Raw genomic sequence first — 27,432 nt, 5'->3', positions numbered from 1 at the left:
ATGTTTTAACCTTAATTTTCATTAGTGGTAAATTTCTATTTTACTAAAAATCTAACGCTTTAAAGTTGTAGAGAGATGAAATGCTAATTCAGCTTTTTGTCGTGTGACATTGAGTGAGTTAATCAACTTTTAATTTGATGTTTTTCCCAGTATGAGACAATAACTCCACATTTATTCAACAGCAATGTAACATAAGCCTTTTTAATTTGACGCTGTAGTCATTCACTATATAGCTTTTTTTGGATTTCTGCTCTATTAATAGACCATAAACGTGAAATTTTATCAGACCAAAACTAATTTTTGGTCGTCAATGCTGACTAATTGCACTATGAAACCTCACTGTAGCTGTCTTGGTGCACTACAACTGAGGATTTTATCCCTGTGGTGGAAAAAATTATCTGACACTGTAATTCAACAGCAGCTGAGACTGTGTCTACTTAAAGATGTGCAGAAGGTGGAGATTTTTTTTTTTTTTTTTTTTTAATGAGATTAAGCAAGAGTTTGGTCATAGTTGGTCTGATCGAGTGGCCACATGACTGCGTGGTCCAATGAAAAATTATCAAACATCTGATATTTAAATAATGATATTTAAAATGTCAGTTGAAAATTGGTTCCAATGCCACTTTTCATAACGGATTACTATAAAGCATCTGATCCCACATACACACTTTGTATGGAAATGTTGTTTTGAAAATAAGTACACAAATTGCTGTGCAATGTAGTGTTGCAACCTTAAGGTGGTAGTATTATCCTAAAATTCTACGGACATGAGTCCTGGCATCACACAAGGCATTTTATTTGCAAAGCTGCATGGAAGGAAGTTTATTAAATTTCAATTTTGTTCACACTGTTATATCCTTAATAAAGAGATACTCACTTTTGCACTTTAAAGACGTTGTGTTCTGATGGAGTTAAAGGTTAAAACCCATCTGATTCCTCTGAATCTATTCAAAGACAAGTTGTATAATTGACCATATAAAAACTGTTTATCCATCTGATTTCAACATGCAAAGGAAATCTTACGCAATAAAAACCTAAATGCTGCCATGTACCAATGATGTAACATTAAAGCTATGTGCGATTATAGCTTTTTTTTTTTTTTAAATCAACATTTTTTTGTCCTTATTTCATACATCATTTCAGCCTAGTACTGTGCAATGTCATTTTACAGAACACTAGGGCAACAATCCTCACATGGAGTTAAGTCCAGGGCCCTGGTATTTGGTTTTTGATATTAGGACCCAGAGTTGTTTGATTCATTGTACATATCAAATCAAACAACGTTTATGAACACTTAGCGGTAACTCCAGATAAATGCAGTCAACAGATGCGGGTAGCACTTTAATGGGCAGGATGAGAACTGAAGAGACGAAAATCGTATTTATTACGAATTTCATGTATAAATGGTGATTTCGTAGAATAGGTTTTTGCGATATCAGTGGCACGACTGGGCGGCGTAGTGGTGGGTGGACGAAGAAGAAATTTTCCGCCATTTAAATTTTAATTGAGTGGGATTTATTCAAATGCTAATGCCCCGCGCTCCGCCAGATCAAGTTGTGTTTTGGTTACTGTACACACACACGCTGGGTTGATGAAAGGGTCGTGCCCCCTTTTGCTCTGTTCGTATTTGAAATAATCTTTTAAGAAGTTTGAGCACCGGATATGTGAAATGAGCAAATACGGGATCTTATGAAGTATCGTAGCTCAGTCAAGCTAAAGGCTAACAGACCGCTGGCCCGGACAAGCAACCATCTCATAGGGGCTGAGATGGTTCAGGAATCAAGACGCAGCTGCACACAGACGATCAGGAAACCTGAATACTGTTACGATCATGTATACAGGGATAGTCTATTTCTCACAAATCTGAAACCACATTTTAAAGAGTCTTTACCTCATCTGGGATAATCTAGTCCAGATTTGACAGGTCTAAATATAGTGATATTTGATCTAGACCTGGTCCTGTGGGGTTTAGAAGTGGGGGGGGCAGTGAAATCTCCCTTTCCCACTTTCATGAATAAAATAAAGTTTTCACAAATTTAAAAGTGGGTTTCAAACAGCGTTGAGGCTTTAATTCCTAACACCCTTTCAACAGTTAAAAGGTACAAAAAACTGAGAACTGGTCTCTCAAAATAGTAAGTTTAGTTTGATAAACAGTCATTTTGATAACCGATTAATCATTCAGTCAATTTATTAAACTGAAACTCTCCGGTAACATTTTCTCCAGTGTGAATATTTGTTTATGCAAAAACATTCTCGACTCTTTTGCAGTTTTTTATTTTACGTATGAAAAACCATGAGAAATTACAAACATAAGAAAAAAGAAAATCCTTCTAATGAGTCTTTTCACAGTTGTGAGTTTAACGGGTTTGTGATAAGTGATTTCACTTAGAACACTAGCTTTAAGTCTCAGGTACACTTGCATCTGCCACTGTGAATATTTGCCTGGCCTCTTACTCCTCTCTGTCAAAATCATGCAATTGACATACTCATTGTGAAAAGGCAAACCTGACTGCAGCCTCAAATTATTATTTTTTTCCTCATACACTTGCTAAGGACTACAGGCGTGAGTCTTTCAAGTCTTTCGAAACATGCATATGTGCAAAAGTGACACAAAGAAATTCAGCATGCAGTGCTACTTTTGGAAAACTATCTCAGTGGAAATCATTTTATATCCTGCTTCTAAACGTCTCAATTCTAAATCAGGTTTTCATATGTCCAAATCCACAAGTAGACTCACACCCTTCAAAAGACATTAAACCTGTATCCCAATAAAATGAGGCAAACAGTGATGGGCGAGGTTTGTTGATGCAGCTTTGAATACAGTCTTAAAAACAAGTTTTTATCATGCTACGTTAAGTAGGCCACTCCGAATGCCTGCACCAAGGTCAACAAAAAATAGTAAGAACCCCCTTTTTTCAAATCTGGGTCAGAAACAGTTATAAGACAATGTAAAAAAAAAAAAAAGGGGAAAAAAAAAGAATATGGCGTCTAACTCATAGCCCTTTATCCCCTGAGGACGTATCCAGGTAAAGTCTGAGCTGGCGTAGTTAATCAATTAGCTTGGCTAGTGTCAACCTCCGCCTTCACTGCGTCCACTAGAAAACTGAGCTCATTGCACAGAGTCTCGTGACGGTAGGCCATGCGGATTTGCGCCACGTTTGTCCGACGAATGTCGTTGCCATCTGGCCCACCCTGGAGGTAGTTGGAACCAATGAAGTGTTTCTTCTCCTGTGGGTGAAAAGATTTTTTTTTAAAAACTGTAGAGTGGTTTGCAGAATGTGGCAGGCTCTTTTTGTCCGGAGCAGGTAAGAGTTCAGGGACCTCAACATGGGACATGGGCTCATAGCAACAATTGTGTGGTTGGGTTTTTGACCTTTCTCTCAGTGGACAGCCTGTCCCAAATACCAGGTCAGCTTACAGCCCGACTGAATAGTGTTCCTCTCTATATAAGAACTCATGCAGTAGTAGTATGAGCTCTGGCACAAGCTTTCGTTTTGGCTGGGACTGTACCAAAGTGGAAGCGTGCATCATTATAATGCAGGCTGGGCTAATGTAATGTACTCTGTGTTGTCTGACAAGTAATTTACTCAAAGGAAACGTTGATTTTTTTTTTTTCGATGATGTTAAGTAGAGACTAACCACTAAATTTGGATAATCCATTAAACTGGCCAATATTAGTTTATCACAGATACTGTATATTGGTATTAATGAGAAGAAATGGTAATAATGCCAAAAATGCATTTTTCAACTGAAAAATGTCACTCGCATTGACGGTTCTTAAAAACCATATTTTTATACGTAATGTGTTCATGTAAGAAAAAATGAAATCAACCGATACACCATTATCAAATTTCTTTATAATCTCAAATATTTATTGGTATTGTCCTTAACCATGCACTTATTCGCTCAGGGACATATAGTTCGCAACTACCTTTGTTAAACTTTCCAGGCTGCCAAAAAAAGTCCAGTTCTTCAACTGTCAACAAGAGATTTGAATTAACGCTCAAGCCCCTGATTTGATCTTATGTTGTCAGTTGAAACCTTGGTGTTTTTTTGTTTTTTTTTTGGCGGCCCGAAAAATGTTACCAAGCTAATCCTGTTAGTCCAACTGTGGAAATAGGGAGATGTTTGATAGGAACACACGTAGAAAGGATTGCAAAAAAGTTGGACTTTACCTGGTGTGAGAGGCCGCTCTGCAGCACACTGTTCCTGGCTATCTCACACAAATCACAGGTGCTCAGCTTCCACAACTGGCCTGCGATGGCATACTCCTCCATCAAAGCCTCCTAAAAAAGGGGTTAAAAGGATCATTTGTGATGAGGTACTACCAAGAAAACGTTAGCAATAATTTTAGGATAATTTCAGGATCAGGTGTGAGATGTGTTTCGATTAAAGAGGGGATGTTTTTTAGCTAGTTTGTACTGGTGTAATTTTGGCTTGCATGGCATGAGACACACCAGTACATGTTTAATTCTACTGTAAGTGAGGTCCAGTTATCTGCCTAGATGTCTCTCGACTAGTGTCACCTAAACAAATCTTTTACTTCCGCTGTAGTTGGGGATTGAAGTGATTCTGAATGTGACTAAAAATGAATTATCACACGATTCCTTCTCGTTCCTGTGGTTCTGACCTTGGTGTAGTGGAACTGCATGGGGTCGTCAGTCGACAGCGACACACAGAGGCCTTTGTGAAGAAACTCTGGCAGAGGGTTCTTGGAGTACTGCAGGAACAGGCTGTTGTTGCTCAGCGGGGACATGGCGATCGGGACCTGGGCCAGGTAGTACAGGTACTGCAGCACTGGACTCTGGGGAGGGGGAGGTGTTGACACAACAGTAATACGAGTAATGAATGAGAAAGTTAACCACCTGAGGTTAAAGGGGTAATCTGCAATTTTTTCATTGATGCAGTATAAATGTGTCATTGGGTACTATAAACTGATAGTAATGTAAGAATGATTCAACCTATGGCCGGTTCATGAACGCTTTTAAAACTGCTGGGGCATGGCAAAAGAAAGCTTTTAGGGTTTCTGTCAGCGGCAACAGTAAATCGTTTTGAATAAAATAGCAGACCTATCTAGCGGGTACAATCAGAATTAGCCCCCATGGCTGAAGGTAGAAGAGAGTGCCACCTGAAGAAATTCCAATCAAGAGACAAATGAGACAAATTTAAGTGTGTTTATATTGTAGATTAAAGGGGCTGCATGAAGATGAAGTTTCATACAGTTCTTGTTCAGTGTAGCGGTAGATTTTGGTGTTGTTTCTTTTGTCATCCGGTCAGTGACTGCTCTTGTCATGAACAGCCAAAGCATTGCTTGCTCCTCAGGTTGTCATTTACAGCCAAAACAAACAAAATCTTGGAGGTCGAGCACCACAGGGTTAATAATCTCATTCTGTTTCTGTTATTGGTAACAAAATGGTGTTTATTATGCTCTGATATTGGAACGAAATATCAGATATCCGTATCGGCACCCTCAGCTATCAACATGTATTGACTCGTGCATCAAACCCCAGCATGAACTGGGGACTGCACCTTCTTTAGGTTGAGTCCATGGGAGATGTTGTCGGCTGTGAGGAAGGCGGAGACGAGGTGGGTGATGGAGCCAGCCTCACCACAGTGGGGACGAAACTGGAAGGTGTTCAGTCCTCGCTCCCTGGGGAGGGCCAAATAATAGTACAAAGTAATGCGAGTAGTAAAATATGTAGCATTTCGTGAGGTTCATTTCTTTGAAGATATTCTAAGAATCTCCAGTTACTCGAGAAGACCAGTAGGTCAAACTCTTCTGTAACACTGGGTAAATTATGCAGTTTTATCGGTGGTTCCCCCTGTATGAAAGCATTTGTGAAACATTAATGATGAAAAATTTTCCTTCGTGTACATGTAAAAATTTTGGTGTGCAACAATTTTTTTTCCCCTCTCTGGTGGATCAGAGTCATTTAGCGGTGGGTGGCAGTAATGCACTGATGCTGCATCTGCACTGCAGGAAATAAGCAGCAACGGCAGACGTCATGGTTTATTTGATCAGCCTTTATGGCTTCATCTGTTTATCGATACCCCATTAGATTTACCATGGCCAAAAACTTTTCAACAATACATAGCTGTTTGCTTAGATTCAGGTTTTATGATAGATGCAAAAGACGAGCAGATCACCCTGAAAACGACTTTTTTTTTTTCCCCTGTGAGGAATCAGCCTGAACAGGTTTGTCAGACTTAACTTGCAGCCTGTCCATATGACCCCATCACCCATTCCCACCCGTGTGTGCCCAGAAAAACACAGAAGATGGAAAGAATTCTGGCCTCTAAAATCCTCTACATTACCAGGAAGACGTTTGTGTACCTGCCCTGTTAATTGGATTGGCATTCGATGTTGTAAAACCCACTCGGGAACCTTTTGCAAGGTTGTTGCATGCACAAACATGGTAGACTTACTTGCGCAGGTTGTTTAGCACCATGACGTTGGCGTACATGTAGAACAGGTAGTAGGTGTAGGGAGGGTTGTCATCTGTGGTCCACGCCTCAGGCTTCGGGCTTTTGTAAGAGAACATGTGGTCGCTGTGTTTGGACTCGTCATCCACACTGTCAAAGCCTGTCACCTGCAGGACGACAAAAAAAATCCCAGCACATTTGCAGAATGATTATTATTAACAATATAACAGAACCACACATGTTTCTTCATCAGTGCAAAGAGGTAGTTTAACCTTGTCTTTTAATGTTAGTCTGCTCTGTCTGTTCTCAAAGACCTGAAAAGTCTTTCACTTTAAAAGTTTCTTGTTTGTTACAGATTCCACGCATCATAAAAGTACTTACGTATTTTAAGAATACATGTATTTCTTTGTGCTTCTGCGGATTGACTGTCGCCTCAAAGAGGGGGAGGAAAATGTTCTCCAGCATCTTGGCGAAGTGTGGTACTAATTTCTTTGACCTGAAAATGTCACTGCGAGACAAAGGGAAACAAATCAGCTCATCTTTCCAGTCAAACAACAAACATTTTAGCATTTGTCTACTTATTTAGAACAGCCTGGTGAGTAAAATCCTACCTTTCTTCTGAGTTTACGAGTTTAGAGCCAAAGTTAAGCGTTATAGAGTTTATCCAATCAGGATTTCGTAAACTATGATTGCAAAAATGAAAAATTGGACATTTGGAATTTCGTCACTCAGTATTTAAAAGAGGACGCAATGTAGCACTCGTTAGGGTTGAGTGGCTGATATATTTGCAACCCTATATGTGACTAACTGTTATGGCATATGGCAATCATTTTGTAACAGTTGGTAACATGTTCCTTTTTTCAAATGCCCTCCCTACAACAGCCCTCCCCCTTTTAAATGCACCCAGTCCCTTTTGTGTTGACCGGACCCTGTTTGTCTTTTTGTAAGGCATATGCCTGCTGTCTCACAGCTGGCTTCTGCTTTCACTGAGCACTTACTAGATCCTGGGAACTTGGATCATCCATCTCATGTTGGGCGAGTGGACCTTGTGCTGGATAAACCAGGTTGCCAGGCAATCCCATTCACTGGGACAGCGGCCGTAAATCGACAGACGGGGCTCAGCATGCTGGTACTTACTATCCTCCAGCTCCTTAGCTACTTCCTGAAACACACGCCAAACCACAGGAGGTTCTTGATGTGTTTTCATAAAGCAGAAGTGAATGTTAGTAATCACTCACTGGACAGATAATATATAATTCTACCATATGTGCGCCATTTCTAAATATTCACAAACCAAGTGCACTTCATACTCCAAAGAAACACAAGCATGAAATAAAACTTCATGTACTCTAGTGACAGTTCAGTAGACCACCACTAGTGGGCGCAAGGCATCTACAACCTTTCCCACAAGATACACTAAAGATCCAAACCATTATACACAAAGATATAGTACACATACAGTACGCATATGTTTGAAGAAGGGAAAAGAAATCCTGCTTTAAATAAATAAAAGGCAAAAAGCTAAACAAAGTTAAGGCCCTACACACTGCTACTGTCGAAAGATCTTTTAGTGCAGTCTGTTTTGTTTTTTTTGTTTTTTTGATGCACCCACGCACGATTGATTTAGTGCATTTAAATGTTCTCTTTGGTTTTTTTTTGTGCTCTGATCCTGAAAAAAAAATATCTGCTGTAATTTCCTTTTCCTTTTTCACAGCGGACATTTTGGAATAAAAGGTGCAGCAGTTTAACACTAACGATGGCTTTGTTCTCCTGTCCGAGTAAGTCATGACAGTGGGGCAGTTGGCCAGCGTGCAAAATACCATGACCCTACAACTGAAGCAGCAAAATGGAATTCACCTATCATTGATTGCATTATTTTCACCTGTACTTTTCCTACTGTGACATGGCTAATTATTTTCAGTCAGAAGAGCCTGTTAGACCTTTTTTGAAGACTGCACTTAATATTTACCTCGTAGAAGTGGGAGAAAATCTATTTTTGTATGTTATTGATAATGTTATGGTGACGGAATGAAAACGGGGGAACTCAACGACAGCGCAGTGCAGCACCCGGACAGTGTATAGTGTGCACCCACCGGAGTTATTTTGTAGTTACTCTTTAAAGAAGACAAGCGTTTGGCTGCATTTTGTAATCAATAACTTAATAACCAGCAAATACATACACCAAACTTCCGAGAAGAAAAATCTAATTCATAGTAAATGATGTGGATGTGCCCCATAATGTAATGAGTTCTTCCATTGCCCATGCCCCATCCCTTCACCAACTTCGGTGCAAATTGGTTCAGTAGTTTTTGTGTAATCCTGCTGACAAATAAACAAACAAACAAAGACACATGGGTAACACACTTCCAGATTAATGCAGTTAACTTTTTGAATAAACAAGATGTGAACTTCCAAAAACTTTTCCCTGCTTTCTACTGTTTTTCAGAGGGCAAGTTTAATCAAGACCAGTTAGCTTAACTGCCAGTTATGTTTCATCTAGCAGTTTAGCGGCCTAAAGACATGTGTGATGAGTGAATGGTTTGGCATGCAGTGAACAGTGAACTGGAGTAAGACCTAGTGCCCCATTTTCTGTTTGTTGAACCAAAAATTGGTTTTGTACCGACAGTCAATTCTGAATGGAATCGTGAGATTCAAAAAGATTCTAACTCTTGCACTTATGGTTGTCTCCTTGACCCTTATTATCATCCATATTGTTTTAAGGAGTTACTTCATGTAGTTCCATCCCTGTTGTATCCAACTTAAACCTGAACAGAAAAATCTAATTAGACCTGATAAATGAAAACACCAGCGTGCAGAGGCTTCAAATGATGTTAACTCATACTACACCTTGACGAGACGTGCAAAGTATTCTCCTTTGATGTAGTTGTCTGACTTCAAGTAAATCTCTCGCAGTTCGCTGGCTCCCACGGGGTTGTATTTGGAGTTGAACTTGTCAAAACGGTGAAACGTTTGTCTTCCCTAGGAGAGTAATTCGTGAGAGACCATGAATCTTGTGTACTCGTGATCACATTCTCATTCCGGCAAAGTGATTGCATTGATTATTTTCATATTACACACTGGAAGGGCCTTGCATGGAACATAGAAAATGATTGTGTAACACCATATGAAATGCATGAACGCCCATAATTGCATCCTTGTGTCAATAAGCACAGGTTAGTGAAATGTGCTGTAGTTATTTGAAAACAACAAATTAATTGTTGGCAGGCGCATAGCCATTATGCCTGATATAGTTGCTTCAAGGACATTGTCTTTTTATATAAATGATGCAAGGGAAACCTGATGAAGGCTTCAGCAGTCTGGGAGGAATGATAATGGAAATGTGTAATGTTTAAAAAAAAAAAAATTCTTACAGCATGCACATCCAGCGAGTCTACAGTGAGGTCGTAGGGGTCCATGTGGAGGTTGTTGAAGACTTCCTTGAGTGTGACCTTCTGACAGCCTTTCTCCAGTATCACACGATCTGCCTCTGTCTGGTATGTGGTCTTTATAAATTTCAGCAGATGCTTCTGGTTCATGCAAGCAGCAGCGTGTATATGTGTGTCCACCTGTGTTTGACATGAAGGAAAGAGTGATTTTGTTGGACAAGTTACAGAAGATCCATAAACGTAAGTTTATTTACACTGAGGGCACTGAAGCTAGCAATAACTTCTGCTGTAGTGAAACAGCCCCTCAGCCCAAGGGCTCAGGTTGAAGCTGTGTTGGCCAGATGGATTTGAATTGAATTTTTAGTACAGAATTTCTACGAAGCTATTCAATGTTTGCATACTGAGCTAGACGGAAAAATGCCAACCAACCTTTCTGACATTGTAGAAGTCTCTGTGGGGAACGCTTTTCAGCTCTTTTAGCTCTGCCATTTCATTCAGCATTTCATGAAGGTAGAATTTAGAGGCCAAGAAGTTCAGCCGTCTGTGACAGTAGGTTTTCCTGTGAGGCAACACAACAGAGGATCAGCAAAACATGTCATGTAGCAAAAATAGAGGATGTGTCATTTTTAGAAACTACTTTCAGGACCACCCTACTGACTTATCCTCTGCTCTAGGCATACTGTCCAAACACATCAGGAAGGTAGACCTATTCACACTATATTGTGAAATATCAGTTAAAACTGTCTAAAATTTCTTTTTGATGTGATGTGTTTAAGAATATTGAAAGTATTTGTGTACTCACGTTGGGCCATCAGCAATCATAGCAAGGACATGGCTCAGGTCTATGGCAAAGGTCTCAATGTCGGGGTAAGGGAGGCTGTGGGGTTGCTCTTGTGTCAGGGCCTCTGCATTGTCGTAAACATGAATTACGCCATCCTTGATCTGCAGCTCATAGTTCAGGTCCTCGGGAATACCCTCCATTGAGTATGGGTCCTCCCCTTCATGGGGCAAAGGCCAGATGTCTGCAGACAATGGGAGTAACTTAGGAAAACGGCAAATGAGGAATAATCATAGAAATTTTAACTATAGAGAATGTATTTCAATAGGGCTGAGTTTCATAGATAAAAACAGTATTACAACATCATGCAAAATATTCAAGACTCCATTAAATTATCATCGTTATCAGTATAAATTCTGTATCATAATCAATGTTTTACTATGGTAAAATTGTTGAAGATAATTTATAACAGTGTGGTAGCTTTGTCACTCTTTACAGATAGTACCACAATTACAAACAATTAATTGTTTGTAATTGTAATAATTAAAACAGGCATTAAAAACAGGCATGTATTATGGAATTAAAACTTGAGCTGTGTTTCTTATGATTTTTGTTATGAAACTTGTGGAACGATCTCTACGTATAGGTAACGACACGTGACAAATGTTCTACACAGCCCAAGGAAGGCTAGTAAGGGCTTAAGAGTTGCTGTTCTCTGAAGTGAAAAATTCACAATTTGAGCGAGATTTGTGAAATGATATTACACCAGTTTGGCCACCAGCGAACTATGATGTAAAGAACCAAAGTGATGTTGTTCTTGAAAGGGCACCTTGAAATTTCTGTGGCTAAAATTTGGGTTTCTGTAGGCTATGTTAATTTGGATGTTAAATTGGTAACCCTGTTGCTTGTGCTAACGTTCAGAGGGTCTAGTAGGATTTTGTCTATGAACTCCAACTCTTAAAAAAACCCATTTTTTTGTATACTGTTTCTTCTGACTTGTTTGAGGTCATACTATAACTGAGTATACTCACTTTATCAATCAAATACAAACTCTGCTTGTTTGTTACTGATCAGTGCAAAAAAATTTTAATGACTACCTAAACGGAGTAATACAGTAAATGTGTTGGTCAGATTACCACTAAATATTTGTCGTAACTGTATTAATGCATCGAAAATGACACCTTTCCTTTCTCTATCCCTCGTTGTTATTCACTGGGTTGTATTCAGCAGAAGCCTCTGGGAGCTTGTCCCTATCTGAAGTCAGGAATATTCTGACTGACCTTGGCTCACACACTTCATACACATGAACGGAGGTCTTAAAAATAGTCGTGTAGAACACCCGATAACCATTTAGCTTCACCATCACCATGCAGTACACAACTAAAGCAGAGACTGTGCCCAACCCTTGACATCAAATTAATGTCCCAGTTGTTGTTTCATTTGTTATAGTCGAGCACTTTTCTTCTTCTGCCATCGTGTTATGGAAGGCTGTTGCACTTAATCTGATGTGGGAATGAGCAGGTATTTTATTGCTCTCTTTAGTTGTCATTGCTTGTTTCTACTCTCAGGCTAAATTGTTTTGTTAACTTTGGATGTCAGTGAGGGCCGTCTGGCCATCCTCCAAACTTTTCTGCATCGTCCTCCATGTTTTTGTTCCTTACCCAAAAAAAAGTGTAATGTTGGTCAGCTGAGCTGGAGAAACAGCTACAGATCTAGAATGAACGTACGTGGTCCCTATTTGGGCACGTGTGAGTAAAGAGTATACAATAAATACAATAATTTTGTACTTTGCAGGAGTATTAACCTGTAGAGTTTGCCCCTACCTGGCAAAATCTCATCCTCCTCTCGCCACTTCTCATTTTCAGCGTTGCGAAGGAACTGGGCAATGGTCCTGGGGAAGCGGTGGTAGGCCAGCCTGGAGTACTTCTCTCTGATGAATAGTGCCCGAAGGAGAGTCTTAGCTGCCTGCTCATAATCCTCAACTGTGATCTGGAAATGTTGTAGAAACGTTTTCACCCTTTTAAAGAGCTGTAAATTCAGGTGGTTAAACGTAATCTTAAATCTTAAATACAAAAACTCTTTTAGATTTGTAACGAAACATTGGAACCATGGCACAGAGCTATTTGAATGCGCTTTCTGGAGCAATCTTACATCAGCTGAAAGGAAACACTTGGCCAGTCTTCAACAGACTGCATTTCAACAAGCACACAATGGGCAGTCACAGCAGTAATGAATTGACATTAATTTCTGTCCTGCTCTCGGGTGAAAAAATTAATATTTAGTCAATTGAAAGTTTTATAATTTTTGTATTTAGTTTTTTGTCTATAGTGGTGACTGTACTGAGGATAAACCCTTTCAGTTTACGTAAAAACATGGCCATTCTTCTGATGACACCTGTAGTCCAAACCTCTTTTTAACCCACTGTTGGTAAGAATCAAAAAATCTGTCATCCATTTAGTTTTCTGGTGGGAAATGACCACTGGGCCTCTCTCTTCTGGTTGTTGGGTGTTTAAAGCCATTTGTTGTAACGATGGTACCCATTTTGAATACTGGGAAATGTGTGAACTCATGTGTTCGTATCGCGTGTAGTTGTGCATCAATGTCCTGGAGTGGTAATCCTGTTTACCCCTGCACAGTAATCCCCGCTGATGGTAACTCTCTGGAAGTCTGGGAGGCTCTCTTGGAAAACAGGCTCAGGTGTGGTTGGGGAGAGAATTGGGGAAACCGCAGACAGGGCCCAATCACCGCTGATGGGTATCTGTAAAGATACCGACTGGGAACGCTTCAACATGAAATTCTTCTTCCTAGTGACACGAGAAAGGACAAAAATTACTCACCTCACAAACTAAAAGCTCACATTTGCCTAAGATCCAATTCAAAGGGTTGGAAGTATTTTTCTTATCTCTTTTCTGTTGTTTGGAGATTTATGATGCAAAGGCTATGCAGAACGAGAGGCATGTTTGATCAAATGTATTTCCATTTCCTACTTTTTAACAGACTCTTGAGACTGATGTTCAGCCATCTCCTTCTGCAGCGCCCTCTCCCTGTCCTCATGCAGACCGATGGGACAGTCCTCCGGTACAGTGAACAGGGCCATAGCATCTCTGGTGTCTTCCTCCTTCAGAGCCGAGGCGTAAACCTTCTCTGCTATAACGCGCACCCTCTCGTCCTCCGCACTCATTGAAATTTTTGGGAAGTGCCGTGACATTTCTAAGAGAGTCGAGAAAGATGTGAGTTTAGGTGAGTCCTTTTTTTTTTTTTTTTTGGTATTGCCAAGGAAGGCTTGGTATAAAAACGTAGCTTGGAAGAAAGTGTGTATTATTATCAATAATTTGCAGTGATATCAATAATAAGGAGTGATTCAGGGGAAAGAGCTTCTTTTTGTGTAGGCCCACAGTGAATGCTGGGTTATACCCAGTTGACATTTATAATTTTTTTTGTTTTTCCTGGCAGTTAAAAATGTCAATTGTCCTACTGGTCCACATAGATTAATATAAGGCATGTAATTCAATGGAAAGGAGAAAATCCACCAACTTTCTGTCACTGGTGCTGGGCAAAGATTAAATTTCAGGCTGCATCGACTCTGGGGTCGGGTGGTCGTGGTTCATTGGTCATAGCTCAGTTGTGAAATCCTACCACACTGCAGAGTGTCTTTCTTGCCGGGCTGCTGGCTGTGTTGTCAGCCAGACACCGGAGCTGAGCGTACCGGAGTGGCCAACAGAAACAAGTTGTCTTGTGCTGCCCTCCGCTTCCACCACCTGACTACTTCCACCTAAGTTTTGTCATTTTAAGACGACTCGGTTGGTAAAGTTTACAGCCTGCCACAATGTTGCGCCTGCATTGCTCTTTGTACTAAAAAAAAAAAACTGACTCATCAACTTTTGGGTGGCAGCCCTTATTGCACTAGATGTAGCCAAAAGCCAATTTACATCTATAGTCCCTGGGTGGAGGCTACCAGTTACGTGCAGATTGACGAAGTAAATGCTTGCTCCACTTTGATATTGTGTAATAATTGTGATAACTAGGTAATTAGTTCCCCACAGCAGTCATTAGCAGCAGTTACTGAAGTAGTGTTATGTTATGACTTGTGTGTGTACTGGAAACAAGGATTACATTTTCGATGCGATGGCGTGGTTTCAGAATCTGAGCAACTTGCTAACAAGTTATATTTTATGTCTTAAATGAGATGAAATATGGCAGCACTTGATGGACAAACAACATTATCTTAGTGGTGGCAGTAAATGCAAATACCAGAGAGATAAACATTAGACATACAAATATGAGTTTGAGGTTAGGGGTGGGTGGGTGGGGTTAAGGGTTGAGCTTGGCACGTTTTGCAAATCCTCGTCTTAACTCACATCAGTAAACTTGTCTCGAGCGGCTGACTTGTGTTTCGCTGTCCTGCCAATGTGTCAGGCAAGTTACAGTAAACACAGTTAATCACTGTCCCATGTGTCCCAGACTGGCAGTGTGACCTCTCAGCCCCTCGGTAGGGGGGGGTAAGGGTCACCCTCTCTGAGACCTCAAAGTACTGGGAATGGTATGCAATGCAGAGAAAACAGAAAACATGAAAAGATCTTGCTTCCACAGTCTGCTGTCTGTCTGTTGATGCATGGCTTTGATGGATGACTTTTTAATCTATTACCATTAATGACTCATACATTGGGAGGCATGATTTTTAAAAGCTTGATTGACAGGTGATCTTTTATTGAGTTTCAAGGCTTTTCATCGTTCCTGCATTTGCCATGGTAATCTTTTAAATTGGTCAAAATTGTTTTTCTCTACAGCTCAATTTACAATTTTCGCAGAAACTCTACACCAGATCAACGTAAAGTACAAATGTATGGACGGCAAAGTAAGTAAACATTCCCAAGGAATCTGAAGATAAGTATCCTGATAGTTCACAGGATTTCATTTGACTAGCTTTTACTCTAAATGGAAAGTGAATGTCTGAGGATTTGTTGATAGAACTGCAGTTATTATCAAAACTTTTGGTTCTCAAGACCTTGTTGGTGGGAACACAGTCGTGTTTATTTGTATCGAGCTATTCGCTTACATACCCATGGCATGAACTCTGGTCCTATATTTATACTTGGGACCCTGTGAATTCATATTTTGATCAGACCAGATGAAGCACAGCAGAGTTGCTTCTTAAATAGCTTTGTCTGCTTGCTTAATCTCCCTGATGTGAAAACTACTGTTGCTATCCAACATCCCATCAGTAGTGGAGATGTTTGGCTATTCTGATTTCCATGTCATCGCTGTTACTAATAATATTAACGTTGCAGCCAGTCTAAGACACTTGGGCAGCTCCAGCATCAATCCGTGTGGGAGGTATTTGAATCAACAGGCGCGAGACAGACCAAGCAGTACCAGCGTATAAAATAGCGAATTACTCTGCTGCAGACTTAGCATCCTAAGAGGTTTACATGCAGCTCAGCCCACCTGAAATCTGAGTGATCTTGGCACCTTCACAGATGACAACACGAACATTTGCCCTCGCACTGGCACAGTTTGCTGCCTGTTTCTAGGCTAGCGCGTTTCGGTAGCTGTCATTCCTGACGAGCCTCTCAGCACGTGCACGCTCTCTCTACTGGAACAGCTGAGCGGCTTTTAGGATGACCTTGACTTACATGCCCCAGCTGTAGAAACCTGACCTACACGAAGCAGTCTGGGTATGTTTGGAGGGTCTTTTAAAGTATGTCATAAAAATTTCAATTAATATGCTGATCTGTTTTTTGGAAGAGTAGACCTTTTATGTAGCCTATCACAAACATAATATTATATAAAATAATTCACAATACACACTTTTAATAATATTTATACTCCTTTGTTTCAGCTGTCCCTTTTGGCTTAAAGCTGGTGACCTATCTTAGAATCAGAAAGGGAAATTGACCACCAAACGTCAGTGCCTCAGACTATAGACACTGAATGAACCCACTGGTAATTGTCATCACATTGCATCTCAGTGCCACTATACAGAAGCTCTATCTGTCTCTTACCTTCGGTAGTGATTCGGGCCATGTTTGGCTCTCTTAGTCTCTGCCTGTTGAGTCAAGTATTTCAGCTTTCATGTGTCTGCTTCTGTCTCTTCTAGACTCCCTAGTTCTTAGCTTTGGGTCCACTATTTTCATATGACTGCCGCTCGATGTCGGGTCTTACAGAACACATCAACACCATGTAAGTGTTGCTGAAACCACTTGATGCTGTCAAGACTCTCCTTGGACTTGGTGTCTGTATCTGTCTTGTATCTACGATGCGTCTCTTCTGTGTTTTCACTCCGACTGCCTCAGCCAGGCTTTGCTCTGCTGTTTATGCGGTCTGGTGCCTGTATGTATAATGCAGCTGCTAGTTGTTGCTGTCTTGAGTGTCCCTCTCCATCTCTATTTTGGGGTGTTGAGAACGTCATGGCGACAGGGGCTGCTAATCCAAGCTGGTATGTCACAACTGGCTGCTAACATGTGAGTGGCTGTCTGTGAAATGGGGCAATAACAAGGGCATGAAATGCCGTGGTTCTCTACGTAATATTAAAGCCCTGGGAAAGTATATCTGAAAAACTCTTTAACTTCTCCAAGATGACTGAGTTAAGTATGGCTTTCGCTGCCTTACCTTGCATTTAAAGACTTAAAATGGCCATTTACTAAATGTAAGCCGTTTTTACTGAGGCAGTTGTTTGGATGTGCAATTTTCAAAAATCCATTATTTACCAAAAACAAAACCCTTGCTTGATAAAATGACTATAAAAATACATTGGTTGTCAGATGAAAACAATTTTCCATGGTTAAGCTGGCGTATAAAGGTTCATGCAGCTAACTGTCTGTGTGTTTCCTGCACAAAGCTGACGATAAGTCATTTAAACAAATTTTTTTTAACAAGAAACTTACTTTTCCTAATCTGGTGGGGGGATCAAGAGAAATCCATGTACAGTAAATGCTTAACTGAGTTTCTAATGTTTACATGTGCATGCGTGCACACGCAGCGTATTACTTTGACCTCAGTGCAGAGGGATGTAAAGAAGGCTCATTACTCATAACTTTGCATCCTTTTATCCAAAATAAATCAAAGTCTGACTAAAACTGAAACTGAAGACAAAATATGCCTAAATATGTTGGCTTCCACTGAAAAACAGAAAGGTATTTGTAAAACGTGTAAAAAAAAAAAAAATTAGCAATGCCTGTCTTCTCCCTCAGATATGAAAAAGAGAGACGGTTGAAGCTACAGGGTTTGGCTTTTGCATCACTTTGTGATGATAATACATTTCAGAAGAAAACCTGTTTGGGCCTGTTTTGTATGGATGGTGAATGTTTTTTTCACAAATCTATCGGTTCAGGCTTTTGTTACGTTTCTGTCTCACTTTATATCACTGGTTTAACTCTGAGCAACCACTGTCTGGAGTACAGTGGATTAGTGTATCAACTTTCCTCTTGGTTTACTGTTTCATTGTTCTCATTCGGAAACTAAAACCTGCTACAGTTGTCCCCTGAATTGTATAGCTCTTAGAAACAGCTGGCTGAAGACTACAGAACATGTAACTTTGATTTGCACTGGAACAAAATTTTGCTTTTACAATTTTGATGAAAAAACTGCAAAGTCATTGCAGCTCTTCGCCTCATGTTTCCAACAGATGACATTAAAAAAATGTACTTTGCAGTATTTAATACTGTTACAAGGCAGTGCAAAAAGAATGTTCAACAGTTTAATCGCTGGACAAGGATTGTGGCATTTACCAAGGCCACATATCTGTCGACAGCAAACTGTGGCATAAGCTCAAGTTTTAATAAGTGGAAGTGAGAGCTGTGCTTGTGTTTTTTTGTGACACTATTGTTAGAGTTTGTTGCCCTGCACAAATGTGCACATGTGCCTGTGTATGCTATATTGATCCTACACTAGAGTATTTACTCACCTTTCCCAAAGCATGGTGTAGACTGCTGCTTACACAGGGGCGTGTCCGTTCTCCTCATTTTGATCCGTTTTGACCTAGGTGAAACAAAGCCTTAATCAACACGGGACCAATCAACACTTCAGTGGTGGAGTTGTATTCTAGAGGTGAATCCTGAGTGAGCTGGGAGAGTTTCAAGTCTACAGAACTGAAGTAAAGTAGTAAACACAGTGCCAAGAAAAAGTAAGTGGCACCTTTGGAATTATCTGCATTCATGTATAAATTGGTTTTGAAATATGGTCAGATCAACATCTAAGTTACAACTGTGAACGAAAACAACCTATAATAACACACAGGTCATTGTTTGTTCTTCTCAATATTCAATATTCAAACACTCACAGTTTAGATTGTCAAAGACACAAGATTGGGGGAATTGGTTAGAGCTATTTTAATTTATAAAAAAAAAACAAAAAAAACAACAGTCAAACATTTTGAGTTCTCTATCCAAAAGAAGCATCTGCTCATGTGAACCAAGACTTACATTCAAGATTTGTTGATCTGCATAAAGCTGGAAAGGGTTACACAGTCATCGCAAAGAGTTTAGATAATCATCAGTCCACAGTCGAACCGTCTGTAACTGGAGAGGATTTAGTTCTGCGGCTACCCTCTCTAGAAGTGGGCACACAGCTAAGATGACTCCAAGGACACAACACAGAATACTCAGTCAGGTAAAAAAGAAGCCCAGGGTAACAGCCAAAGGCTTAAAGGACACACTGGAGCTGGTCAACATCCCTGTTCATGAGTCTTCCCCACACAAATCATAGTGCATGGTTACATGGAGTATGGTATCCATAGCAGGACACCACAGAGGAAGCCGCTGCTCTCCAAAAAAAATCACTGCGCACCTGAGGTTTGCCAAAGAGCACCTTGACATTCCAAAACGCTACCGGGAAAATGTTTTGTCGACTGATGAAACTAAGGTTGAGTTGTTTGGGAAGAACATGCAGCACTATGTATGGCCTACAAAGGGCGCTGTATATCAACATGAAGACATCTTCCCAACGGTTAAGTACGGTGGAGGGAGCGTCATGATTTGGGACTGCTTTTTACAGGATAATGTCAGGGTGGCTTTCCACCGGCAGAAGCTCAGTAGAAGTTAAGTGATGCAGCAGGACAATGACCTTAAACATCAAAATAAATCTACTACAGAATTACTTCAAACAAAGTAAAACTGCCTTTTGGAGGAGCTCGGTCAGAGCCCAGACCTTAACCGAACAGAGATGATTTGAAATTACCTCAGAGAGCTGACAGACATCCTAAGAATATGGCTGAGCTGAAGTAGTTATGTGAGGAAGAGTTCCCCCTGAACATCGAGCAGGTCTGATCCATAGCTACCGAAAGGACTTGTTTCAGTTTATTGCTGCCAAAGGAGGTTCAACCAGTTATTAAATCCAATGGTATACTTACTTTTTCCACCAGCACTGTGAATGTTTAATGGGTTCTGTCCAATATAGACTCAAAAGATTATAATTATTTGTGTGTTATTAGCTTAAAAACATTGTTTCTGTGAATGTGTGATTTAGATAAAGATCAGATCACATTTTATGACCAATTAATGCAGAAAAACAGGAAATTCCAAAAGGTTCACATACTTTTTCTTGCAACTGTAAGTGTCTAAAAAGTGGTGCAGGCAATGGCATTTCTGGAATTTCAAGGAATGTGTATAGAGAGCCTGCATGACTTCTGGGCTAATTTCTGCTTAACTTGCTTTTGTTTGCCATAGAGGGTTCCTTTGAGCTCTGTTTCCCAAAGTGGTTGAACATGATACTGGACGACAGTAAAATTTGAGAACCTCATCCGTTGATTCAAGACAATTATTTTGTTAGCATTCAACAACTACTGCACCAGCGAGGTTTTGATACTGTGCTATGGCCAGAGTGACGATAGCTGTAGTTGTTGAATGCAAATAAGAGAATATTTGTTTGATCTTGGCTACAATTATGAGGGTGTCAGATTTTATTTAAGTAATAGATCAACACTTAACTTAGAATACAGACAGAACACACCAGTATCATATTTGAGCTTCTCAGGAAGTACACTTCTTGAGATTGTTTATGTCTGACTAAGGCCAGTGGAGCAGACTAGAGATCAGCTGCTGAGAGTGACTGAATGCTTAGCTGCATATTTAGGTCAAGTTTGGCAAGTGCTGAGGTTCAGGTTCTGAAGAATCATATTAAGAAAAAAATGAAAATAAAAGCAGGAGCAGGAGGCTGCCAAGTGTTTTAAAATAACAGATTCATTCCACGCGGGCGGAGAGTCCAAGTGAGAAATGTTTGGTGTTGCAGCGGTGTCAGGTTGCCAAAATGCTAACGTAACGGCCATGATTCTGAAGCTTTACACAGTGCTTGCCCACGCAACATGTGTTTTCAATGATAGATCTGCTGGAGGGTCAGTGGAGTCAAAGAGATTAAAGTGAAGTTCAGGGCTCCTCATCGCTCTCTCACACATACGCACACACACTGCTTTCGAAGAGAAAGGGTCTGTTTTACCCAGTCATTGATCCAAGTCATTTATCCTTGTATCCAGTTTGAATGTTTTGATTGATATTGGAAGTCGACGTTTTTAGACAATGAGTGAAATCCCTGTTTTTTTTATGTAATACCTTTTCGCTAAGGAATTTTGTAGCCGGTCGAGGCAGACGGCCACCCACCATGAGCCAGGTTCTGTTCAAGGTTTCTACCTGTTTAAAAGGGAGTTTTTCCTTGCCACTGTCACCAAGTGCTTGCTAATGGGGGAATGATGGGTCTCTGTAAATATGGCTAGAAAGAGTACGGTCTTGACCTGCTATATGTAAAGTGCCCTGAGATAAACTCAGTTAGGATTTGGCGCTATGTAAATAAGGTGAACTGACAGATGACAAATGCGACTCATTTAGAATCAGCTTTGCTGCATCTAGCATAATAAAGATAACTTTGACTTCTTGCCCTTTTGAACTATAATAGTGATTGCTCATTCAGTGGCACGGCTGCTAACGTTAGCATTAATAAATTTGCTATCATACTGTTCTCGAGCAGGTCTGCTCTCTGACCCTTCACCTCCTGAGCACGGGCACTCGCTTAGGTCATTTGGTTCCACCTTGTGGCCACAGATGAACTTCCATCATGATCAGCAGCTGGGACCTGTGGCATTAGAACGGGACCCAACCTGGACCTGTTTGACCATAAGAAACGTGTATCCGAACCTGTACGGGTCCCAGATGGGGTTTTGGGTAGTAGGGTGGGGGGTGGACCCGTGAAGACCTCTAAACTGCATGACGGACAGGAGTCACACGTCACTTTTATTGGTTAATTGAAAATGAAATGCAGGGCCAGCTGAAAGGAGTGAATAATTCAAAAACATTTGGTAATGTTGGTAATGAGGTTTGGTAATGATGGCAGAGAGTTCATAACCCAACTCGGCAACAGAGAGATTGATTTGCACTCCGAGCAATCTGAAAAGCCCCGTTTGGCAAACTTGTGGAACCTCGAGATAAAGTTGTATGCAAGCTATGTAGGCTACAGTTGGGCTAGCATCGCAGCACTAGCAACCTGAGGGCACATCTTGAAAATATACGTTTGCCCTCTTATGGACATAATAAGGAAATAGATATTTGAACGGTTCAAACCTACATGTTTTTTTGAAGGAATAATCAAATGCCATTTTTGGCCATATTTGACAGCACCACCACCCTTAAGGTCTCAAAGGCTTCGAAGCTCATTCTCAAAATGACCCAGAGGGCTGTCCGTTAGTGAGTGTTTGAAAATTCCACCTTTTCTACACATTAATCTTGCAATGCTGCTGATTTTGCTTTAGGGAATCAACAATTACATCCATTGTTTTAAGACTGTAATGTTAAAAAGCTGGAATATCAGAAGAAGCTTGAAATTGTTAAATTAATTCAAAGAGCTAGCCTGGAAACAACAAGCTTACAGGTACAAAAGAGGAAAAACTGGTCCTTCATTCTGCAAAGCCATGATTATGTTGATTTGAGAATGCAATTTGGTTGATCTACAATATGCTGCATAAGCCTTGGCATTAAGTTTCCATAGAAATGCATGTAATATCAGTGTGGTATCAATTCAGTTTTTAGCCCCACATTGGGCTTTTTGACACACAAACTTCAATTTACCACAGCTGTGACTTAACAATGGCTAATGTTAGTTGTCTGAGAGTACACAACACCGAGGTGTCCAACACTGGTGCAAAGAGAAACCCAAGCTGGCAGTTGGTTAAGAGCATTTCACATCAAGGGCTCTGTTGGTTTTGGAATTTCCTGTTTTTTCCTGTTAGTGCCGTGTGTACACACCAAAACACCGCAGCACTGAGTCACACTACTTTGCATGTATAAAGGCTCTGCAATGATAGTGTTCGGTTTCAGTGTAGTGAAAACATCATCGTGAACAGGTTTGTGTGTATTTAGATATTCACATTTTCCTGAAATGTATGTTAAAAATTTCAAAGCTACAGTGGCAGCTGAGGTAGTTTGAGGGTTTAGAAGTTTTTCGTGGTGGGCCATAACTTGTGCTTAAAAGCCCTTAAGAGATCAGGTGTCTTAGCCCCGAAATGAGTAATTTCTGACCATGGGATGTCACAGATGTGTAACGTAAACCAGAAGGTACTTGAAGTTAACGGGCAACACAAGCAGTCGTGATAGTTAGACCAGTTTCTGTGATGACTTGTCCACCCAGTAGGGTAATAAATCTCTATAGAAGACCATAAAACCAGACTCTGGTCACAATTTTGATGTGTACAACTGGACTTTTCTTCAACAGGCGTGTCGAGTCTCGTTGCATTTTTGGGGAAATGCCCGCACAGCAAGTTCTGGCCTCTTAATGGAATGCACTGTGTTTGCTAGCTGTGGTTCAACTGGGACATACGCAGTATAAAATATGGCAAATGAACACATTTATATGGCAACCAAAATTATGGCTGAGTGTATTTGTTTCTATTAACAGCTGAGTGTATGGCTATTTGTTGTCATTATTTTCACTGAGAAAAGCTGTATTAAAAGATACATCCTTGTTTTTTTTGTTTGTTTGTTTTTTTGGCACACTAAGGATGACTGTGTGCATTTTAAGGAAATATAAAACAATAACTTCTCTGTTACAACGACAGCACAAAAGTTGTAGCCAGGCCAGGGATGGCGATATCAGTTAGTGGATTGGTCGGTCAACTTGACAACTGTTGACATCTATTCGATGAATTACCCTAAGATTATGTACTGATATCCATGGTGCTCAGAGGATGAATCCTAATCACTTGGGTGATCCCCTGACTTTTCCTCTATCCTCACCACAAGGTCTGCGTTTGTGGTTTTTCGGGTGAAATTTCTCAGTAACTATTGGGTGGCCGGTAGACTGCCATGACATTTGGACACACACATTCATGTTCCACTCAGGAAGAATTTGATGATCTCTTAACTTCAAAATTCACGGCACTCCCGTCAGCTTCAGCTGTACTTGTGTTTAGTGGTAATTAGCACTAATTTATCCTCTACATTGCCAAAACTAAGATGGCGAACACGGTAAACATTATACCTGCTTTACATGACCATGGTAGCATTGTCATTGTGAGCATGTTAGCATCCTAACGGTAGCATTTGCTCAAAGCACTGCTGTCTCACATAGCTGCTAGCATGGCTGAAGACTCAGTCTTGTTGCACTCTAGCAGTAGCCTTTAGCATTTGTCAGACAGGCCACTGTCCAACTCTTCTCCCTACATGTCCACACTGTAGTCCCTGACGTCAGTGCTGGCTGTTTGCTGGGACGAATTGGCTTAAACAAACACAAATGCAATAGACTCAAGTTATCAGCCTTCCTCGCTTAGTGTTTTAGTGTCACTACGTTGCCGTGAACAGCAATGAATAAATTATATCACAAATACTCGAAGGTCATTTTCACCCTTTACAGTATTGAAATGAACAAATGAGTGTGAACTACCTGCATTCACACATGCAGGGAGTACCTCGGCAAAACCGTTTGATTTGAATAACCCTGTAACGCCTACACACCCCGGGAAAGGACATTTAGGGGGGAGATTTTAACTCCACTGATTGGCCAGGTGCACAATAACAGCCATGGGTGGGGAAGGGTTATTAGAAAATAATACAAAATGCGTAACATTAATTACAAAACAAAAATGAAATAATTAGTTTAGTACAATAGTTCTCAAACCACGGCATCTTAGTTTTCGTGGTATGCAGAGGAATCTCCAAAATATTTTTTTTAAAACTAAGATCATAATACTACAAATGAAAGTGCCATAACCATTAGATTTATTAAACAACTATATGATGTACATGTGGAAACTAACTGAATGCATAATTATTTAACACTAACCCGACTTCTCGCTAGAAAAAAAATCTTGAGTCAAAAAAACACTGACGAAGAAATAACAAACGAAAGGCCACTCCGGCATCAGCCATTTTGGCTTAGAAAATCTGGTTGCAGCTAGTGCACAGGATTGTGGGAATAGAGCGACCAGAGTCCCAATGCTTTGCATGGGCAAATTTTGGGCACATATAAATGACAATAACTAAAGAAGACATGCATATTTCAAAAAGCTGTGAACAAGCGCACTATTCGGGAAAAAGCCTGACGTGATAAAGTTTCCAAAGCAGGAAATGTGACTCAAGTTATGTCAAATATGAATTTGTTGTTGGACTTCTGGATACCGCAACACAGTTAATACCCTGCCCTTTTGGAAAAAACCGTGCGCTCTCTCTTTCCTTTTGCGACCACAGGTCTGTGCGAGAAAGTCTTCGCTCTTCGCTTGCCATCATGAAAACAGATTCAGAGGCAGGATGGATGCTGAGCCGAACCTGAGACTGAAGCCGACCTCGATTGTCCCAGACATAACAGTGCTGCGTTAGCAGAGGCAGGTGCTCCCTTCTCATTAGGCTCGTATGCGTTGTCATTAGTCACCAACATGCTGGCAAACTTCTAACATTATTTGCATTTAGCCAAAAAAAGTTTCAAACAGGTTGTTGGTATATATTTTGTCCTGGAGGATAATACAGATCAGATACTCTACCGTAGAGATGCACATATTCTTAATGTTCTCAAATAACCTAAATAAATAAATAGATAAAAACCCAGAAACCTTCTGGTGCATTTCAGAGGTGTTAACCACAGTGTAACTCTTCATTTTTAGTCTGTGAACTGAAATATCATTGACTGTCACTCTGTCACTACAGCTGAAGTATTCTAGGTATTTTAATTTCTTCTATTTCCTCTATATAGACGCACGACAATCTGGAAAACAAATAATATAGCACTGAAAGTCATCTGCTACATTTCAGAAATAAGGTGCATCTTTTCAGTAGAGTGTCTGATCTGTATTAACCTCCAGGACAACATGCAACTGATGGTGTTTCTGTCAACAGAAGAAAAGTACCAGAAAAAAAAAAGCAAGAGTGATGAAAAAGATAATACGTGGCTATAGATAGCACATGCACCTCTATCTATCTGCATAAGAAGATAAGCGTTAAAAACTCAGACACAAAGCATCACAGACACAGAAGTTTACTTACTGTTTTCCTGGTGGTGAAAAAATGTTAAAACCTCTCGGGACTGCAGCGGCCCTTATTAGGCGTTATGGGACTGAAGATAAGACCTGTCAGAGCAACCTCCTCTAGCAGGCAGACACAGCCATTTCAGTGTTTCACTGCCAGTCTGAACAAGTGTAAAGGGTGTGCAATGTAAAAGCATGAAGTTACAGCCCTCAAAATGAGTTTCAGGAAGTGATTTCCACCAGTGCTGCTCTGTTCAGTAGAGGAAGTGCTGGAGGAAGCTTGTGTTTGCAAAAGAACCCCCGTATCACTTTTTCATGAGCAGGGAAAATATGTATACATCACACACCCTCTTTTAGTATGGGCCGGGCATTGTTCCTGCAAAATCTCGCTGTCCCTTTTTAGGGAATATGACTGCATAGCAAATGTGGATAGACATGTGTGTCAGATAGTATTTACAGATAAAATAGTTTGTTTTTATCTAAATTTAAGGTGGGGCCTCTTTTGAATTGTTACAGTTTTGACAGTTGCAGAAAAGAAAGTTTAATCCATTAACGTTTGCCTCGACTTTTGTACTGCTGTGAGACAGGGTCTGATCCACCCTGGCTGGGTTGCCGGGGCAAGGAAGTCCGATGTTGAAACACCCAAAACACCCAGTGGTTGGTGGAAAAGACACTGTGGTCTTTGGGTGTTTTGTAAGGTAGCGTGTTTATCACACCCTACAGTGCATTATCCTCAATGAACAACCTGGAATTAATAACCTTGCCCAATGCTTTCAAATGTATTGCATTGTTACCTTTATCAAAACTGTGCAGTAGTTTTGCTAAGGTAAATCTCAAATACCTTTTGAATTCTTACTTACTTACAGAACTAGTTATAGTGGTGCAGTTCTTCTCATTTAGAGAGATGCACGGGGGGGAAATGGATCATTATTAAAAGAGAAAAACGTGCTTCCCTGAAATTTGTTTTTATAAAACTTCCTGTCAGGGATTTCTTATAAACATCGGTCATACAAATTTGTCTGAGGACTACCTACGGTATCGCATGCAAAGCTGGGGCTTAGGTGGTTTCTGGGCGGTGGAGTAAGGTTTACAACACCACCACCTGGACGGTGAAGGAAAATCTTCCATCAGTGAAGTCCCTCTCATTGCCCCTGGATAGTTGGATTAGGATTTTGATCCTATATATTCACTCTTTAACTTTTCCACAGATCCAATATTTCTTGAAAAAGAGAGTTTAGCGTTCTAGCATTTTATTACATTTGAGTTATTTTATTTGTCGAGCATTGGTGGCCTTGTTGTCTAAAGACAGTAGTTATAGTATCTAGCCACAATGTTTCCAGTGTCGCCCCCCCCCCCCAGTAAAAAGCACAAAATTCTTCTATTTGCATTATACTTTGAGGGGTGGTCAGGGGTAG

At 40.4% G+C, this 27,432-nt stretch overlaps 1 protein-coding gene across 2 annotated transcripts; it reads right to left on the bottom strand.

The window, feature by feature from the left end:
• Positions 1-1,976: 1,976 nt before the first annotated feature.
• Positions 1,977-26,271, bottom strand: ampd3b (adenosine monophosphate deaminase 3b). 2 transcript variants are annotated; one of them, XM_040131885.1, is made up of 16 exons: positions 26,037-26,271; positions 18,491-18,564; positions 13,575-13,797; positions 13,214-13,391; positions 12,411-12,576; positions 10,612-10,831; positions 10,239-10,368; positions 9,795-9,989; positions 9,271-9,402; positions 7,422-7,585; positions 6,805-6,931; positions 6,427-6,590; positions 5,530-5,650; positions 4,631-4,804; positions 4,176-4,286; positions 1,977-3,228 (listed from the first exon to the last, which is right to left on the bottom strand). In XM_040131885.1, exons 2-16 carry the CDS (start codon positions 18,546-18,548, stop codon positions 3,052-3,054), a joined length of 2,340 nt encoding a protein of 779 aa, XP_039987819.1. In that variant the 5' UTR covers positions 18,549-18,564; positions 26,037-26,271; the 3' UTR covers positions 1,977-3,051. The 2 variants fall into 2 exon arrangements, with proteins under 2 accessions (XP_039987819.1, XP_039987820.1); XM_040131886.1 differs by lacking the exons at positions 18,491-18,564; positions 26,037-26,271 and adding an exon at positions 16,590-16,903.
• Between the last annotated feature and the right edge of the window lie 1,161 nt (positions 26,272-27,432).

This window comes from Xiphias gladius, chromosome 8, assembly GCF_016859285.1.
Source record: "Xiphias gladius isolate SHS-SW01 ecotype Sanya breed wild chromosome 8, ASM1685928v1, whole genome shotgun sequence".
Classification (NCBI taxonomy): Eukaryota; Metazoa; Chordata; class Actinopteri; order Istiophoriformes; family Xiphiidae; genus Xiphias; species Xiphias gladius.
The sequence above is the reverse complement of the archived record's forward strand: the minus strand, read 5'-3'. Positions and strand labels throughout refer to the sequence as shown.

Bases quoted from the DNA above. Each gene is read 5' to 3' on its own strand.
- ampd3b (XM_040131885.1), bottom strand. From the start codon at position 18,548: ATGAGGAGAACGGACACGCCCCTGTGTAAGCAGCAGTCTACACCATGC. The intron at 13,798-18,490 runs GTGAGTAAATAC...CGACTCTCTTAG, and splicing joins TACACCATGCTTTGGGAAAG to AAATGTCACGGCACTTCCCA. The intron at 10,832-12,410 runs GTAGGGGCAAAC...CATTGTCTGCAG, and splicing joins GGAGGATGAGATTTTGCCAG to ACATCTGGCCTTTGCCCCAT.